Genomic DNA, 20639 nt, shown 5'->3' on the forward strand with positions numbered 1-20639 from the left:
TTTATTATAGTCTCTTAAGACCATTTTGCCTCATTGGACTTACTGAACATGATTTTTTTTGGTGCTTTTATTCACTTTTTCTCCAGGTGTCTGGGGCAGTGTTTTTGCGGCCAACCTTGATGAGATTTGGGCCAAGACATCTGGCACAGGAATACGCTGGTTTAATTCGTTTACTGATGTTATCAGGGTAATAGGTACCGGATGATTAAGTCTTTATTATACATATACAAATACAAATTTTTTTCTACTCCAAAGATTTTAAAATAAGCAATGAAGCAGTTCTGTAAGAGGTAGAATATTTTAAGCAATGCTATATTTAACACAAAACTGAAGGAATCTAGCTGGAGTATAAGATAGTATACATGCAACATGTAGGAGCATGTTCACACTGTCCATTAAACAAAACCCAACATAGTTACAAAATGAATATATACCTTTATTTAAGTAAGGAAAACAAAAAGGTGCATATCAATAAAATAGGGTACATAGTACTGTTTTTTATTTAAACAAAAAAAAAACGTAAAAGCCATCCCACCGGTACAAGGTGTACATAAACGGGAATGTCCAAACCTCTAAGATTAAAACCTTACTGTCACCACTCTGTTGTCGAGTGACCAGGGTCTCCTTCCCAGTCCCTAACTCTAGGGGTGCACTGCTCTCCCTGTTCCCCGAATTACTTCTAATGGTGAAGATGCCAGGCCATGTACCTTGACTTAACACATGAATCTGGACTCAGTCTGTACCCTTCCTCCACCCAGGGAAGAGAAGAGTAGTACTGTACCGTAATACACCAACCAGACCAGCAAGGTAATACAAACAGGGATAAAGGAAAATAGCAATCATACAAATATGTCTTACAAACAGTAGTAAACACTGGGGAGTGGAGGATGGGGTAAAACCAAGGTAGGAGAAGGAATGGAATTGGCACACCATCAAAACCTAGCAACAGTCTCCGATAAATCCACCAAACGCCTTCTCAAACAATAATCACAAACCACCATCTCGTAACCATGTAGCATGAAGCTGACTTTGGCAATGAGTGCTAGCCAGGGTCCAGAATACATATGAGCCGGGAGTGGCCAACAGTGAACAGCTGAGAGCCTTAATGCAAGAAAGTATCCAAATGCTCTCAACTGAGCAGATTAACCTGCTCAGTGCAACCTGCACTGTTTCATATGAAGGTGAAGTGCTTCTAATCAGTGCAGAAGTAGGAGAAATAAGACGCTGCGCTCTTCTGGTTCCTCTATGTCGTGGTAAATCTGTGACCCTTGCCATGTGTTAAAAAATTACCTCAATGTGAATAAGGGCCAAGAAGGACCGGGGCCCAACTATGGACACTCAGCCATGGCAAGTTATATGAATGTTATGCCCAGAGGGACCTCCTGAGGAAGCAACATACTGAACACTTGAGTTGGGGACTGTTTTTCTTTTGGTAATTTTGCAGTCTGCCTCATTTTTATGGGTACGAGCCTGTTTACGAAGTATTCATTTTTGATACTTGTATGTCTGCATTTATATCTATACAAGTATCAAAAGACTGACCGTCACTTCCGGTCAGTTTTTGGAAATTTGTGTTCATTGGCCTTCTGACTGAGCACACTCTGCCTTTTAGCCATGGGTGTTTTAATCGCAGCAGGACCATTACCCCTCCACAGAGAGAGAGAGATTATAGTCTAAGAAGAGGATTCACAGTAGGTTCCCATTCAGATGAAGAGATTTATTCTCAGGGAGGAAAGGAATGTCTTGGTCCTGGTATATGAGAGATGCCTTAATGTGGCTACCAGGTACACATGAATTGGCCAATTTATGCGCTGAACGCTCTCATTTTTTCATTTTTCTAATGCAGTAATGCAGTTCAATTTTCATGTTTCATGTTTGCATGTTTTGGCACTGCAGCACTGTGCTGCCTTATTTGTTTGACTGTATACGAGTTGGTGACTCTTTGTTCAGCACCTGTTCGCATTTATTCTATGTTTGAATGTGTCGGTCAGTTTTTTTAAATCTGACCGTCACTTCCAAACTTGGTTAAAAAAAATGGTGCCATTTTCCAATACCCATAGCGTCTCAATTTTTCGTGATCTCAGGGTTGGGTGAAGGCTTATTTTTTGCATGCCAAGCTGACGTTTTTAACACTATTTTGGTGCAGATACGATCTTTTGATCGCCCATTATTGCATTTTAATGCAATGTCGCGGCGACCAAAAAAACATAATTCTGGCATTTTTACTTTTTTTCTCACTACAACATTTAATGATCAGGTTAATCCTTTTTTTTTTTTATCGAGCGATTCTGAACACGGCGATATTAAATATGTGTATGTTTGATTTTATTTTTGCTTGATTTTGAATGGGGCGAAAGGGGGATGATTTGAACTTTTTATTTTTTTATATTTTTAACAATATTTTCTTTTTACTTTTGGCATGCTTCAATAGTCTGCATGGGAGACTAGGAGCTGCCACAACCCGATCGTCTCTGCTACATAGATGCGATGATCAGATTGCCTCTATATAGCAGATTTACTCACTTGCAATGAGCACCGACCACTGGGTAGCGCTCACAGCAAGCCGACACTGACAACCATAGAGGTCTCCAGGAGACCTCCGGTTGTCATGCCAACACATCGGTGACCCGCAATCACGTGACGGGGGTCATCGGTGTGCGTATTTTCGGCGAGATTGCCGGAAGTGCTTGTTAAATGCTTTTCAGCTTTTGACAGTGGCATTTAACTTGTTAATAGCCGCGGGTGGATCGTGATTCCACCTGCGGCTATTGCGGGCGCATGTCAGCTGTTCAAAGCAGCTGACATGTCCCCGGAGAGATGTGGGCTCACTGCCAGAGCCCACATCAAAGGGAGGCACATAATGCAAAAATACAGAGAAAAAGCACAAAAATTGAGCTTGGTCTAAATTTGTATACATGCAGCACATAAACGCATGTTCACATATGCCATAAAGCATCCAAAACCTACAAGAAACAAAATGAGCAAAAACCCTGCTGTAACTAAATACCGTAAGTAAAAAGCAAAAGTGCATTTAAATAACACAGGGTTTTTCATAATACTGTTTTCAAAACATGCAACTATGCTGCATGTGTATACCAACTTAGACCAAGTTCAATATTTTTTTTCTCTTTATTTTTGCATTCTGTGCAAGCCGGGGTGTGGCCTCTCTCTCCTGAGCTGTAAATTACATTTAAAAGCTTTATGAGCCAAGTGTTCTCAATTTTTTCTATTTTCTAGAGCAATAATGTAATTCATGTTTCATATATTACTTGTTTTCATGCCAAAGCACTACAGAGTGCACATGTTCACACCTGATTTCTGTTTGGAAGTCACGCTCAGTCTTTTGATATTTGTATACATAGGCTCGCTGACTGAGCAGTCCACCCGCCAACCTGTGGTGGTTTTAATTACAGCAGAATCCTAGCTTCCCATATAAATGTAGGCTATCAGCCCATGAGAAGTTTCCCAATAAGGATAAGTTCCAGAAACGAGAATCGCCCTATCGTAACTGCTGGATACACATGAATTGGTCAATTTATGCACGAAGTATTCTCAATTTTTCCTATATTCTAGAGTACTAATACAATTCAAATTTCAAATTGTTCACATTTGCATGCTATAGTGCTACAGAGTGCTATTTTATTTTGTTAGTTGCATTTATATCTATGACCATTGTCTGTTATATTTGCATTCATATCTGTCTATTATTGTCATTGCACTCATACTGCCTGGTTACTGATGTACTACAGCCTTTCCATCTTTATGAATTTTATGCATACTTTAGTCATTTCAAATGATTTCTTTTAGTGTTTCTTAAAGCCAGAAAGTTGCCAAGAACAAAAATGTGGTAGTCAGTAATGGTTAATTAAAAAAAAACAAACAGCTAACATAGAAAAAAAATCAGAAAAAATACATACAATGAGATACGGCCTTCCCAAAACCCTGTCTGATGACAAATGCACACTTAGCAGGATGCAGCAGGCCTCCACTGATAAAGGCTAGGAGCGGCACAAGTGCAAACTACTTGATAAAAACAACCACCCCCGCCCTCCAAACATTGCAGGGGTTGGCTGCCTAGTAGAAAAAATGCACATTGATATAACTCATAGGACGCCAGTCACACTGATAAGTGTGGTGCACAGTGTCTGGTATGCAACCTATTAATGACGCCCCTTGTATTAACAGGCGGGCTGCCCAGCACTATAATATGCAGCACACAGTGACAGACACCCCAGAAAAACCTAACCAACATAAAGAGGCCTGGCCACATCCTGCAAAAAAGGATATGATATAGTGCAAAAAAATGTATGCATATGATAAACACGTACACTATATGAGGTATTGGTTTAATATTTTGGCCAAAATAAAGTAAGCCTGCAACCCAACGTCAAGGGTCCTCATAATATTGCGGGTCCTACCACTAATATCAAAAAACAGCTAACATAGAAAAAAATCTGAAAAAAATACATACATACGGCCTTCCCAAAACCCTGTCTGATGACAAATGCACACTTAGCAGGATGCAGCAGGCCTCCACTGATAAAGGCTAGGAGCGGCACAAGTGCAAACTACTTGATAAAAACAACCACCCTCACCCTCCAAACATTGCGTCTGTGTGTCACTGTGTGCTGCATATTATAGTGCTGGGCAGCCCGCCTGTTAATACAAGGGGCGTCATTAATAGGTTGCATACCAGACACTGTGCACCACACTTATCAGTGTGACTGGCGTTCTATGTGAGTTATATCAATGTGCATTTTTTCTACTAGGCAGCCAACCCCTGCTGCATCCTGCTAAGTGTGCATTGTCATCAGACAGGGTTTTGGGAAGGCCGTATCTCATTGTATGTATTTTTTCAAATTTTTTTTTAACCAAGCATAGGGGAAAAATTATGGAGTCACTCAATTCTGAGGAAAAAATTATGGAATCACCCTGTAAATTTTCATACCCAAAAATAACACCTGCATCAAATTAGATCTGCTCGTTAGTCTGCATCTAAAAAGGAGTGATCACACCTTGGTGAGCTGTTGCACCAAGTGGACTGACATGAATCATGGCTGCAACATGAGAGATGTCAATTGAAACAAAGGAGAGGATTATCAAACTCTTAAAAGAGGGTAAATCATCACACAGTGTTGCAAAAGAAGTTGGTTGTTCACAGTCAGCTGTGTCTAAAATCTGGACCAAATACAAACAACATGGGAAGGTTGTTAAAGGCAAACATACTAGTGGACCAAGGAAAACATCAAAGTGTCAAGACCGGGAAACTTAAAGCAATATGTCTCCAAAACAGGAAATGCACAACAAAACAAAAGAGGAACGAATGGGTGGAAACTGTAGTCAACGTCTGTGATCGAACTGTAAGAAACCACCTAAAAGAAATGGGATTTACATACAGAAAACCATCATTAACACCTAAACAGAAAAAAACAAGGTTACAATGGGCTAAGGAAAAGCAATCGTGGACTGTGAATGACTGGATGAAAGTCATATTCACTGATGAATCACAAATCTGCAATGGGCAAGGTGATGATGCTGGAACTTTTGTTTGGTGCCATTCCAATGAGATTTATAAAGATGACTGCCTGAAGAGAACATGCAAATTTCCACAGTCATTGATGATATGGGGCTGCATGTCAGGTAAAGGCACTGGGGAGATGGCTGTCACTGCATCTTCAATAAATGCACGAGTTTATGTTGATATTTTGGACACTTTTCTTATCCCATCAATTGAAAGGATGTTTGGGGATCATGAAATCAAATTTCAAGAAGATAATGCATCCTGCCATACAGCAAAAACTGTGAAAACATTCCTTGAAAAAAGACACATAAGGTGAATGTCATGGCCTGCAAATAATATACAAAAAATTGGCCTGCACTCTGTAATAATGCAGGGTGCTGGTGTAACGGGCCAAAGGTCCAATATCCGTAGACTAAGATTCACCCCACACCCTTAGTGGAATATCTTTCAGAAATTAACAATTTATTCAATATGCACAAAATTAATCAGATAGCATATGTACATTGGAAAAATGATATGCGACACAGATTACTGACGTTTCGACCCCTAACGGGTCTTACTCATAGGTTCACACTGCAAATAAGGTCCACAGCCACAATAGGCACCCTATACCACCACAATTGATTTTCTGGGATTATTAGCCCCTGGATACTACAGGGACATCCCTTCCCTTTTCTTGAGTTCTGCTCCCATACTGCACCTGGATTCAGCGACCTATGAGTAAGACCCGGGAGCGGTTCAGTAATCTGTGTCGCATATCATTTTTCCAGTGTAAATATGCTATCTGATTGATTTTGTGCATATTGAATAATTTATTAATTTCTGAAAAATATTCCACTTTAAGGGTGTGCGGTGAATCTTAGTCTATGGCCTGCAAATAGTCCGGATCTCAATACAATTGAAAATCTTTGGTGGAAGTTGAAGAAAATTGTCCATGACAAGGCTCCAACCTGCAAAGCTGATCTGGCAACAACAATCAGAGAAAGTTGGAGCCAGATTGATGAAGAGTACTGTTTGACACTGATTAAGGCTAGTTTCACATTGGCGTTCAAATCCGCAGCGTTTAATCCGCAGCGTTTAATCCGCATCCGCAAGTGCAGGAAAAAAACGATTGGAAACGCGTACAAACGCGGCGTTTTTTAGACGCATGCGGAAACGCATGCGGTTAAAAAAACGCAGCGTTTGAACGCTTTTCTATGCGTTTTTTCCTGCGTTTGCGTTTTTGGTGCGCATGGTGACAAATTTTACAGGAGAAAAATCGAGATAACCAGAAACCGCCAATGTGACTACAGAGGGCGTGTATTATGGGATCTAAATATATAGACCCTTGAACAGCTGAAATCTTCAGATTTTGCTCCTGTATGCTGTGTCAGAATGGATCTTCGCATGGAGAGCTTTTATTTCAACCTGGATTTAAGCATCAAGCTGTTTCTTGCCTGTGCGTTTGCTTGGGAGCAAGACAGAAATCGCGAAAGATGGAGAAGGAGACATCGTAGGCGTTTTTGGAGACACCCCATTATCGAACTACATGAGAGCCGTGGAGCCTAATGCAAACCTGGAGAAATTCCATGAATATACAAGGATGTCGCAAGACTCGTTCCGGGATTTGCTTGCTCGTGTCCAAGGAGCCATACGGAGACAGGACACCCAGCTCCGTAGAGCGATTCCACCCGAGGAACGTCTGCTGGTTACATTAAGGTACGTTCCAAATCTAAACCAATGACAGTCCAAATTTTTGGTGTTCTGACATGTATTTTTTGGGTATTTTCCTTTCTGTCTTTAGCGTAACCACACCATAAATAGAATAGATTGTAATTTTTTTTTGGTTTGTTTTTCTTACATATTTCTGGCAACCGGAGAGAGTTTATCATCCCTCCACTTCCAATACCGGCTCAGAATATCCACCCTGTCCGGAATAGTTGCGGACACCTGCCGGGCTTTGTGGAATGTACTCCGGGAAGAGTTTATACCCCTACCCAGCGCGGAAATGTGGCTTGAAATTGCGGAAAAATTCTGGAATGTGTGTGATTTCCCCAACTGTTTGGGAGCGGTGGATGGAAAGCATATTCGCATTATCAAACCAGCCAGAACAGGATCCGAGTACTTCAATTACAAAAAATATTTTTCTGTTGTGCTCATGGCAATAGCCGATGCGGACTGTCGCTTCATCGCCGTGGACATTGGAGCTTTTGGCCTTGGCAACGATTCCCAGACTTTTAAGAAGTCTGATATGGGCCGCCGTGTGTATGGCAAAAATTTAAAATTTCCATGGCCACAACCGCTCCCCAACACTCAAGGTCCACCGATGCCATTTGTTATGGTTGGGGATGAGGCCTTTCAGATGTGTGAAAACCTACTGAAGCCATACTCCAGTCGGGACTTGAACCACACTAGAAGGATCTTTAACTGCAGACTGACCAGGGCCCGAAGAACAGTAGAGTGTACCTTTGGCATTCTAGTCTCAAAATGGCGCATTCTTGCATCAGCCATTAATCTAAAAATGGAGACAGTCGACGAGGTGGTCAAAGCCTGTGTGGTTCTGCACAATTATATAATGGCAAAGGAGCAACCCAACATTGAACTGGATGAACCAGTTTGCACACCCACTGCCCGATTACCAGCATCACCCGCTGCGGTCAACTGCTGAAGTTGGTCACATGCGGAACCAATTTGCTGCCTTTTTTGATTCTGATATTGGACGTGTGTCATGGCAGGACAATGTTGTGTAAATGTCCTGTTGTAATTTTATCTGTACAAGTAATTTTCTTAAATGTGAATAATATGTCTCATTAATACACTTTATTTTTGTTTGTGTTGACCGTGTCTCCTATGTATTTCATCTACAAACCAAGGCTGTCCTAAAACTGGCAGTATTTGGTCTGTCTTTAATATCAGTATATGTAATCCAAAACCAGGAGTGGGTGATAAAGGCAGAGGTGCTAGTTATTATGTTAATATCATAATTTACCTATAATTTGTTCACTCCTTGTTTTGACTTATATATATTGATATAAAACACTGACCACATACTGCTAGTGTGACGGCAGCCATGTTGCTTTAGTGGTAAGCTTGTTGACGTCATTGCGTCCTGATTCTGTTCTGCAGTATCCATTGGACACAGACTGAAGAGACAATAACTGTCACACTAAAGAGATCTATAGTCATCAAGTCAGGTGTCAGAAATAATGAATTCATGATGCACATATAACAGCCTCATGAATTCACTATTTCTGACACCTGTGCAGGTGAGCATAGATATGCCGTGTATGACCACCATTGTCCCTTCACTTTGTGTGGAATAGATTACGTACACAGAAGAGAAAATGGAGGTTATACAAGGCAGTTCTCCACTCACCAGGTCAGGTGTCCTAACTAATCATTTTTTTGACACCTGACCTGTTGCGTATAGTTCTGCACTGTATTTCCGCCATTTTCTCTTCAGACTGCTACACTAGTCACTGACTAAGCAGAAGGAAGAGATTATGGAGATAATACATTGATTATTTTTTTTGGCCCACCTCATATCTCTATACTAAAGACACACAAAGCTGCAGTCTTTTATTTGCTAACTACTGGAGATATGATGTGGCCAAAAAATAAAGTGTGTGGCGAAGTTTATTTGGCGCACGGTGTGTGTTGCCGGCGGCGAAAGACACAGTAAACCAAACATAATTGTGCCAAAAAAAATTGTTTTTATTTTTAAGCAACAAAATTATTTATTTAACTGCGCCGGCTTGGTAAATAAGTGATAAGTGATGTAAACGGGGGGTATGAAGCACTGAGGCCTGGCTAACCATGGATGACGCAGAGGTGGCAGGAGAAGGTGCAATGAAACTAGTGGGGTCTGGTAGTTCGGGGATGGGGCTTGACACACGAGAGGCTTGAGACGCACTGGAAGGGTGAGACAAACCTGACATTACAGGCACACTGGGAGGTGAAGGGGGAGGAATACTTAGAGTCCGCTGTTTTTTTTTTTTTGGGGGGGGGGTGTTGGGATTGCCGGGTTCTGGGAAGCCTCGGTGGGCTCATATGGCTTGGCATGGTCATGGTGGGGGACCTTTCAGGGTCCAGCTGCACTGTGTCACAGTCTATAGTTCCCGTATAGCGTGCAGCCATGCCAGAGTCCATAGTGCTCGTAGAGCGTGCAGCCTTGCCAGAGTCCATAGTGCTCGTAGAGCGTGCAGCCATGCCAGAGTCCATAGTGCTGGTAGAGCATGCAGCCATGCCAGAGTCCATAGTGCTCGTAGAACATGCAGCCATGCCAGAGTCCATAGTGCTCGTAGAGCGTGCAGCCATGCCAGAGTCCATAGTGCTCGTAGAACGTGCAGCCATGCCAGAGTCCATAGCGCTCATAGAGCGGAAGGCCATGCCAGGGTCCTGCTGCATCGTGGTGGTGGCGGTACGGAAGGCCATGCCAGGGTACTGCTGCATCATGGTGGTGGCGGTACGGAAGGCCATGCCAGGGTACTGCTGCATCATGGTGGTGGCGGTACGGAAGGCCATGCCAGGGTCCTGCTGCATCGAGGTGGTGGCGGTACGGAAGGCCATGCCAGGGTCCTGCTGCATCGTGGTGGTGGTGGTACGGAAGGCCATGCCAGGGTCCTGCTGCATCGTGGTGGTGGCAGTACGGAAGGCCATGCCAGGGTCCTGCTGCATTGTGGTGTCAGTGGAGGAGGTCCAAGCAGGAGCAGCGGTTGTCATGGTGGTGGCAGTGGGTTGTCCAACAGCACTCGGCATGGTGGTGGTGCTGTACTGGTGTCCGGCACTGCTAGGAATAGAGGTGGCCGTGCAGTGGTATGCAGCAGAGGTCGGCATTGAGGATAATCGTGACAGTGAAGGCACAGGTGGATATGCCGCCACTGTCTGCTGAAAATACCGACTCTGCTGCATAGCCTGTACGTAAGCAGCATTGCAGGCCTGCATGACACTCAGCTGGAGATCAGGAGTAAGGTGTTCCGACATGCCCTGCTCAATTTGGTTAAAAAAATGATGTGCTGGCCTCTGGATGTCGGCTTGGTGACCTCCTGGATACGTGTATTCATGTGGCTAAGTGAAATATCCATTCGGTCACCCAAAGCCTTGAGTCCTTCGTGAAAAATCGAGCTCAAGTGCAAAAATTTGGGCATGAGGGACCTGTCCGATGCCCTCTGCCGCTGCCGGGAGGAGCCCCAAAAAAAAAGAGGCAGTGGCAGATGACTGGGAAAGGGGAACACCTGATGGACCAGCTTCCTGGTCTCCAGTTAGTGTGGCAGGCCCACTTGATGCAGCACTGCTGGATGGCTGGGACGGGTCCGTGGCTGTCTGATGAAGGACCGCTCCAGAACCTGGGCCAACAGTAGTGCTCCATGTGCTGTGAAAAAAGAATAAAGAAAATTAATACCAAGAATTAACCAGACGCAAAATCCTGTGGAAAAGAAATATACAGATTATGGCAATACAATACAACCAAATGCAAGGGGAAAATACTTACGTTCTCTGGGCAAGGACTGGTCTTAAGAATGCCAGAACGCGATGGTATTTGTATTTTCTGATCCTTGCTCCTGAACTACTGGGAACACGGCTCTCTTGACGCAGGTCCTTGTTGAAGTGGTCCTGCATCGAACGCCAACGTGTTTTCACTTTGGCCACTGTTAAAAAAGAAAAAGGTCAGAAAAAGGACTTTTGGCCGTGCTCACACAACTGTGTGTGATGAGAGAAACTCCTGAGAGTTTCTTTCATCACACACAGTTGGGTGAGCACGCCCAAGGTCTCTGCTGCTTCACACTGCATTGCAATACTTACCAAATGCAGTTCGGACCCGATTCGGGGCGTTGTCCCAGCCATCCCACATCGCTATGGCCACCTCATTCCATAGGCGCCGGATCGTCACGTTGTTTGAGTGCAGTGGATCCCGGGTGTCCCACAACGGAACTCGCTCATGGACCAGGGAGATGAGGATATCGTTGTCAATGAGGTCCTCATCCCGTTCTGGAACCTAAAACATAAATGAAGACATTAAATGTTGCATACATTAACATAAGGAAAAGAAAGAAAACAGAGGCTGAGAAATGGCATGAATAAGGAACGTCAAGCTAAAAAAGGAGTCCAAAAGAAAAATGTAAAGAAAGTGGAAAGTAAAGAAAGGAAGATTCAAGAATAGTAAAGTGAGGTTACAGTAAACAGCCAGCCTTGTATACATACACCCTGCTGCCTTGCCACCCGACCGTGACTCCGCTGCTCCTGCCCACTCTCAGCCGCAGTAGAAGAGCTCTAAAAAAATGAAAAAACAAAATTGTCATATGTGTAGATGTGACAGTGAATACTTACCAATCTGAGGAGACAAGTACTAACCTCACTGACATGTTCTACTTCAGAAGGCCCAGGACGTTGCTCCTCATCAGAAGAAGAAGACATTCTGATGCATGCAGAAAGAAAGATAGAAATGGCAGAAATTAGGACATGTAGAGACAGAAAATAGAAAATAAAGACATTGGATAGGATATACTCACATTGTTCAGTGTCCTGTTTTCCTCCAAGGATGTAGCCTGCGTCTCGTCTGCTTCTGTGTCTGCTGAGTAGTGACCTGCAAATGTCCACTCCCTCCCTTTATCACCTTGTATATGGGGGTGGCTTATCAGTGTCTAGATATGTTTTTCTCTTGTGGAACGCATGCGTTCACGAACGCAACAAACGCATGTGCTTGTAAACGCATGCGTTCATATAAACATCAATGCGTTTTTTTGGCGCATTCCTTGCACAATCGACCGCATACGTTTCCAGGTGGCAAATTGACGCCTCTAAAAATTACTACATGTTGCATTTCCGCGACAAGCCGCAGACGACTTAACGACACATGTGGCGTCAAACGCGGTAAAACGCGAACGATCGCAAACGCATGCATCCCTAATGTTAAAGATAGGAATACACAACGCATGCGGATATTTGCGGAAGAAGCGCTGCGGACACAACCGCAAATGTGAAACCGGTCTAAGTCCATGCCTCAGAGACTGCAAGCAAACCAGAGGTGGTGCAACAAAATACTAGTGATGTTTTGGAGTGTTTTTTTTTGTTTGTTTGTATTTTTATGATTCCATAATTTTTTCCTCCTAATTGAGTGATTCCATAATTTTTCCCCTATGCTCGTTTAAAAAAAAGGTAGCCATTAATGACTACCACATTTTTTGTTCTTGATTTCTTTTAGTGTTTCTTAAAGCCAGAAAGTTGCTATTTGAAATGACTTTAGTTTTGTGCCGTGTCTGTGATCTGCTTTTTTTCTACAAAATTAAACATCTGAATGAACATCCTCCATGGCCGGTGATTCCATAATTTTTGCCAGGGGTTGTATGTGTTAATAAATTGTTATATTTAAGCATGGAACATTTCTCTAGTTTGTAATTTCTCTCTCGTTGGAGTTGTTTGCCATTTAAGCAGAATTATTTATTTCTGTGTCTTGTGGTGCAGTGACCAATATTACAGCCAGGGGGCGCTGTGTGTGCGCTTCAAGATGCCCTTGGAGGCATAATGGTGATGAGAGAAAGTCCGGCAGGATTATAAATGGCCGGTATGTGTGTCGCAGAGGAGGTCACTCTGTGCTGTCAGTCTGAAGTTAAGTTGGTGTGCTGGGACCTGTAGTCCCACGTGTGATTGTGTAGTTCTAATGGGAGATTGGCAGGGCTAGTTATGAGAGATGGGAGGGTCAGACTAGCCACACACACCCACACTCCCACCCAGGGGAGTGGTTACAGGTATGTAATGTGACCAGGGTGTGGGTCACATATTCCTGTGTGGTTCTTGTGTATGGATCCGTTTGGTTCCTGTGCAAGGTCCTGGACGGTTGGTGTTGGAAGCTCCTGTGAGTGGAGTCTTCCTGCAAGCACCTGAGACCGTGGACCTGATGTACGGTCAGTGTTGGATTGTCCTGGTATGGGCTGGAGTCCTGGAGGCACTGAGACCGTGAGTCCTGCAATAGCCTGGGTGTTGGATTGTCCTGAAGTGGGCTGGAGTCCTTGAAGCACTGCTGAGGCTATGGACTGAATGCTCGAGGGTGTTGGATTGTCCTGGTATGGACTGGAGTCCTGCAAGCACGTGGTAAGAGTGTGAGTCCTGGAATGGTCAGAGTGTTGGATTGTCCGTGGATGGACTGGAGTCCTGTAAGCACTTGGGTAGATCATGGACTGATGGCCTGTGTGTTGGAAGTGCCTGTGATTGGTCTTCCTGGAAGCGCTTGGAAAGGCTGTATCTACAGAGCCTGAGACGGTTTCTGTGTTGGGGAAGCTACAGTTCCTACTGTGGGTCTGGACTATCCGAGGTGCCCTGGTCGCAAGGACGGTGATCCCAGTGAGGCAGTTTCCCTGTGAACCATCACTGGCAGGAGTCAGTGTGTGGAGCCGAAGTTCCTGTGAGGTAATCCCTGGTATGGGAAAAATCTGTGATATACGGCAGAGACGTATCTGCCATTGGAACAGACTGTTGGGGTTTAATATGTTCCGTTGATGCATGTAATGAACTGTAATGGAGAGAAGACGTGACTACCGAATGTTTTGTAAAGCCACACGTGTTAAAGTAACAGACTGTGTTTAACCTGGCTTACGGTGCGGTTTATGATGCTTTAATAAACCGGAACGGACTTAATTTGTGTGAGAAATCGTGCCCGAGTGCTTAAATCCCATGCCAAGCGAGTGTCCCCCAACACACTCAGGTAGCGTATTACCACAGTCTCTTGGCTATTTTTGTTCTATGATCAAGCACCTGATAAATTTAATTTGTGTAAAATACTATTTTGTTGCCTACATCTCCTGCTGATAATTTGCACAATTTTTTGTGTGCATTTCTTACCTTTCGCAATGAAGAGCATTATACGACTGTCATTAGTAGCCCATTTACAGACTCCAAGGCTTCAGATGCTCAGTGAATGAACTATGTTAGATCGTTCCATGTGCATAGTCTGCTATTGTTCTCGACGCGCAAGTCACAATAGTTTCTTCTGTAAATAGGATGAGACTCGCTCGTTCAGTGCTTTTAATTTTAACAGTTGGGCTTACCCCAGCTCGATATTTATTAATGCTCCATCGCTGGCTTACACATTGCTAAAATCTTAAGCCTTCTCAGATATGTTGTCCAATAGGAAAATGGTTGCCTTAAAAAGTTAACGATTGAAAGAAAATATTCCTCCTTTTTTTTTAAATACACTCTTCCTCCTGATCTAACATTGGCCTGGATAGACTTCACTGCATGCTGGATAAGACAACTGACACTTAGCGAGTATCTTGCTGTTAAGTAATCCGGTTGGGAAAGGGGGTGTATTTCTGCATAACCCTTTTAAAACACACACTCCTGTCTTGTACTGTAAAGTTTTGCAGAAATGCGGTTACACACATTCATTTTTCTCCCTTTCACTCTAGATGATTGCAGAAAATTTCACTTTCGTGATCCAAACCGTTTAGAGACTCGTTTGGTCATGCCAGGAGGGATTGTTTCAAACATCTTTCAGGATTTTTTTAAGTCCCGTTTCACTGTTGGAGAACTATATAACTTTACCAGAGGCCTCTACCTTTATAAGGACTATATGGGAGTAAGAGAGTTTGTGGCATGGAAAGGTAAAATGGAGTTTTTATATACATCGGTAAAGATCATGGTGATTTTTTTTAATGATTTATGTCTATGTACCTGTTGAGTTTCCATTTGTCTTAAACAATCATGTGCATGTGCTGTACATCTCTCAGGAAATCACTTGGATGCTTTCCCCAACCATTTAACCCCAATGGAGGAAAATTTATACCTTGTGGATGGAGGATTCTCTATAAATTCTCCTTTCCCACTGGTGCTACAGGCAGAGAGGGATGTTGATATCATATTGTCATTCAACTACTCTTGGAAAGATCAATTTGAGGTAGGTCATGTCTAAAGTGTTAGTAGAAACATGTACACAGATAATCCATAACCACTGACAGGTGAAGTTAATAACATTATCTCATGAAAATGATGGTTGTCAAGGGTTGGAATGTATTAAGTAGCAAAAAAAACAGTTCTTAGAGAGAAGCTGTTGGAAGCAGGAAAAAAGAAAACATGTATGGGTCTGAATGACCAAGGCCAAATCGGTATACCAGAGGGGTCATTATTGGGCCCTCTACTAAATATACAGTGGGTGCAGAAAGTATTCAAACTCCTTTTAATCATTCACTCATTCATTGCAGCCATTTCGTAAATTTAAAACAATTCTCATTAATGTTCACTCTCCACTCCATCTTGACTGAAAAAAACAGAAATGTAGAAATATTTTCACATTTATTAAAAAAGAAAAACTGAAATATCACATGGTCATAAGTATTCAGACCCTTTGCTCAGTATTGAGTAGAAGCACCCTTTTGAGCTAGTACAGCCATACATCTTCTTGGGAATGATGCAACAAGTTTTTCACACCTGGATTTGGGGATCCTCTGCCATTCTTCCTTGCAGATCCTCTCCAGTTCCGTCAGGTTGGATGGTGAACGTTGGTGGAGAGCCATTTTCAGGTCTCTCCAGAGATGCTCAATTGGATTTAGGTCAGAGCTCTGGCTGGGCCAGTCAAGAATGGTCACAGAGTTGTTCTGAAGTCACTCCTTTGTTATTTTAGCTGTGTGCTTAGGGTTATTGTCTTTTTGGAAGGTGAACCTTCGGCTAAGTCTGAGGTCCAGAGCACTCTGGAAGAGGTTTTCATCCAGGATATCTCTGTACTTGGCTGCATTCACGTTTCCTTCAATGACAACCAGTCGTCCTGTCCCTACAGCTGAAAAACACCCCCATAGCATGATGCTGCCATCACCGTGTTTCACTGTTGCGATTGTATTGGGCATGTGATGAGTAGTGCCTGGTTTCCTCCACACATAGCGCTTAGAATTATCACCAAAAAGGTCTATCTTTGTCTCATCAGACCAGAGAATCTTGTTTCTTATAGTCTGGGAGTCCTTCATGTGTTTGTTTGTTTTTAGCAAACTCTATGCAGCCTTTCATATGTCTTGCACTGAGGAGAGGCTAAAGGCCCAACTGGTGGAGAGCTGCAGTGATAGTTGACTTTGTGGAATTTTCTCCCATCTCCTTACTGCATCTCTGGAGCTCAGCCACAGTGATCTTGGGGTTCTTCTTTACCTCTCTCACCAAGGCTCTTCCACGATTGCGGAGTTTGGCTGGACGTCCAGGTCTAGGAAGACTTCTGGTGGTCCCAAACGTCTTTCATTTAAGTATTATGGAGGCCACTGTGCTCTTAGGAACCTTTGAGTACTGAAGAAATTCTGTTATAACCTTGGCCAGATCGGTGCCTTGCCACAATTCTGTCTCTTAGCTCCTTGGCCAGTTCCTTTGACCACATGATTCTCATTTGGTCTGACATGCACTGTAAGCTGTGAGGTCTTATATAGACAGGTGGGTGCCTTTCCAAATCAAGTCCTATCAGTTTAATTAAACACAGCTGGACTTCAATGAAGGAGTAGAACCATCTTAAGGAGGATCACAAGGAAATGTACAGCATATGAGTGTCTGAGCAAAGGGTCTGAATACTTATGACCATGTGATATTTCAGTTTTTCTTTTTTCATAAATTTGCAAAAATGTCTACATTTCTGTTTTTATCAGTCAAGATGGGGTGGAGAGTGTACATTAATTAGAAAAAAATGAACTTTTTTGAATTTACCAAATGGCTGCAATGAAACTGAATATTTGAATATTTTCCGCACCCACTGTATTAATTAATGACCTTGTATAGAACATACAGAGAAGAATTTCAATACTTGCAAATCCTAATAAGCTTTGTAAAGTAATTATCACCAAGGTGGATAATTTAATACTACAGATGGAATTAAGAAATTTTACTGATTCCTGTATTTTTTAAATGGGAGGTAGTACAAGTTAGGTAAGATGTGGACCATCTAATCTGATATTCGATGCGGTCACTGTCTACAAGAAACACACTGTTATGACAGGGCTAGCGGAACACACCTAATGAAAGTTTATATTTTATTAGGATAGATGCGTTCGCAGCCCGGGGTCCACCGTGCAGGAGAACCTGCTGCTAGTAAATAGCGGAACTAATAGCAGTGTAAGCTAACTCTGTTACTTCACAGAGCGCTGCGCCCTGTTAGACTCCACAGAGGCACAGGCTAACTGTCTAACAAGAGCAGTCAGTGGTCTTGCACGCACACGAAACTCCTCGCCGGAGGTGCCAGCATTCTAGGGGCTTATTTCGGCCAGGTCCCTGAACACACAAGCATACGAACTCCTCGCCGGAGGTGCCAGCATTCTAGGGGCTTATTTCAGCCAGGTCCCTGAACACACAAGCATACGAACTCCTCGCCGGAGGTGCCAGCATTCTAGGGGCTTATTTCAGCCGGGTCCCTGAACACACACATACAAGACCACACTGGCGCAAAGTACATAAATGAAAGCAATAGTAGCGCATGGCCGTGCGGCCATGTGAGCCTTATATGGCTGCAGCAAGTAAAAGACCTTCCCAGAAGGACCAATAAGAAGCTGCCATACCTGAGCATGTGACCCTAAATCTCCACTGACAGATCTTGCCCTGGGCATGCTCAGTGTGTGCCAAGCAGGACTTAGTCCTAGCACCTACAGGACCTTCCTGAAAGGACCAATGGACTTAGCTGCAGCATCTGACCATGTGACCCTCGATCTCCACTGAGAGATCTCACTCAGGGCATGCTCAGAACGAGAAGAGCAGGACTTAGTCCCAGAAGTGTCTGCTCGCCGCTGCCCAGCACTGACTTCAATAGCTGAAGCAGGAGAAGCAGCAGTAACTCTTTGTACAGAGTGGGACTGAGCAAGACGCTGGGACTGGCGTCTCCGCTGAGCAGGCTCCACTGCGGCAGGAGAAGAATGGGAGACCGCAGCGGAGATGGCCCGAGATTCCCCCTGTGCAGAGGCGGGAACTCGACCCCTAACACACACTTTCACTTGTAACTTTTAGGATTGTTACTTCAAATAGGTGGCACTCTCCACAAGGAGAAACGTTACCCCTTTAGATACCTGTTATCTATGAAATCTACAGAAAACCTCCTACTATTTGGTTGGATCTATTGAGCAAGAGCCTTGAGAATCTAGTAATGACGGATTTCCAGCAGAACGCCTGAGGGCAATCCAGGTCCAGTTAAACGCCTCTTGGATTGATGAATTTGACATGTATGTGCAAGTAATAAGTCAAAAATTGCTGTTGGGAGTTTCTAGAAGATAACTGGTCTGCAATTGGAGCTGAAACTTTAGACAGTTTGATGTACAGAACTCCCTGCCTTTGAAATGCTGTGAATGCTGCTTGGTAGATATTTCGATAGAAATAAATCCTGAATTTATTTTTAAGCAATGGGTATGAATTCAAAATATATTTATTTTATTAGCAAAATCCATATTCATCACAAACTAGCTTCCTTTGTTAATTACTTTCCAAATTGTATACTATTTTGGGTGGAGTATTGAAATGAATGAGATGTGGTGTACCTAAGGCCATGTGCACACGTTCAGTATTTTTCGCGTTTTTTTTTCGCGTTTTTTCGCTATAAAAACGTGATAAAAACGCGAAAAAACCGCTAACATATGCCTCCCATTATTTTCAGTGTATTCTGCATTTTTTGTGCAAATGTAGCCTTTTTTTCCGCGAAAAAATCGCATCGCGGAAAAAAAAGCAACATGTTCATTAAAATGCGGAATTGCAGGGGATTCCGCACACCTAGGAGTGCATTGATCTGCTTACTTCCCGCACAGGGCTGTGCACACCATGCGGGAAGTAAGCAGATTATGTGCGGTTGGTACCCAGGGTGGAGGAGAGGAGACTCTCCTCCACGGACTGGGCACCATAGAATTGGTCAAAAAAAAAGAATTAAAATAAAAAATAGTCATATACTCACCTTCGATGTCTTCCCGCCTCTCAATTGCATGCTGCTGCTTCGGTTTCTATAGCTGGTGTGCGGTGAAGGACCTGCGATGACGTCACGGTCTTGTGATTGGTCCAGACCGGTCATGTGACCGCTCACGTGACCGCGACGTCATGGAAGGTCCTGAACCACAACGGCATTTATAGGAACGGACGCCTGCAGGTGAGTATAACCATTTTTTTTATTTTTTTTTATTATTTTTAAACATTCTATCTTTTACTATAGATGCTGCATAGGCAGCATCTATAGTAAAAAGATGGTCACACTTGTCAAACGCTATGTTTGACAAGTGTGACCAACCTGTCAGTCAGTTTTCCAAGCGATGCTACAGATCGCTTGGAAAACTTTAGCATTCTGCAAGCTAATTACGCTTGCAGAATGCTAAAAAAAGTGAAAAAAACGGAAAAAAAACGCAAAAAAAAAAATGCGGATTTCTTGCAGAAAATTTCCGGTTTTCTTCAGGAAATTTGTGCAAGAAATCCGGACGTGTGCACATACCCTGAATGCAATATTTGTCCTTAGTATTAAACATATTATTGCAAATCTTTATTATTGCTGGTGTATTAGCAACATAATCTACTATGGTAAGTGCCATATAGATAAGGAGTGATAGGAAGCAATATAGTGCTAAAAGAATATCTTTATTAAATAACAATCATATAAATCAATTAAAAAGACAGGGCAAATGGGGCCTTCAAAATGGTGGGGAAAATGAAGCAGCAGCAGGTATTAAAGTGCACAGTGAGGCAGAATGTAATGCAGACACCCTTATTGAAAATAACCCGGGCTTAAATTAGTCTTTAGATCCAAAGATTGGCGGAGAATAGGGACGGGAAAGGGGGGGAAAAAAGGGAGGGGAGCAAACTTAACAGGCAATAACATGCTGCTATTTTGTGCTAAGTAGGCAAATGCAAATGAATAAATAACCGCCTATTCAAACAGTGGATAAGACAAAGGCCCAGCTTAGAGTAAAAATAATGGAATACTCAAAACATGTGAGCTATATAGACTATAGAGGCTAAATATTTGATATCACATGTACTATCAGATCACAGTGAGTAAGCAGATCTATTACAAGCCAAAAGAAAAAAGGTTCAAAATATTCAGGGAAGTACCTGCTGTGAGACTGATGCTGTGAAGCTGTGTAGTGAAATCAGCTGCTGCTGAAGATCTCCTTGCCCGACGAGTGCCTTTTTAACTGATCTTTTATATGATTGTTATTTAATAAAG

At 43.0% G+C, this 20639-nt stretch overlaps 1 protein-coding gene across 1 annotated transcript in view; it reads left to right on the top strand.

The window, feature by feature from the left end:
• Positions 1-20639, top strand: part of PLA2G4F (phospholipase A2 group IVF) — a 142459-nt gene that overhangs the window by 99299 nt on the left and 22521 nt on the right. Inside the window, exons 16-18 of the mRNA XM_077261240.1 lie at positions 87-194; positions 14902-15096; positions 15223-15389. Coding sequence (XP_077117355.1) covers positions 87-194; positions 14902-15096; positions 15223-15389 — 470 coding nt within the window. The remainder of the gene's footprint in view (positions 1-86; positions 195-14901; positions 15097-15222; positions 15390-20639) is intronic.

The sequence above is a fragment of the Ranitomeya variabilis genome, chromosome 1 (assembly GCF_051348905.1).
Source record: "Ranitomeya variabilis isolate aRanVar5 chromosome 1, aRanVar5.hap1, whole genome shotgun sequence".
Taxonomy (NCBI): domain Eukaryota; kingdom Metazoa; phylum Chordata; class Amphibia; order Anura; family Dendrobatidae; genus Ranitomeya; species Ranitomeya variabilis.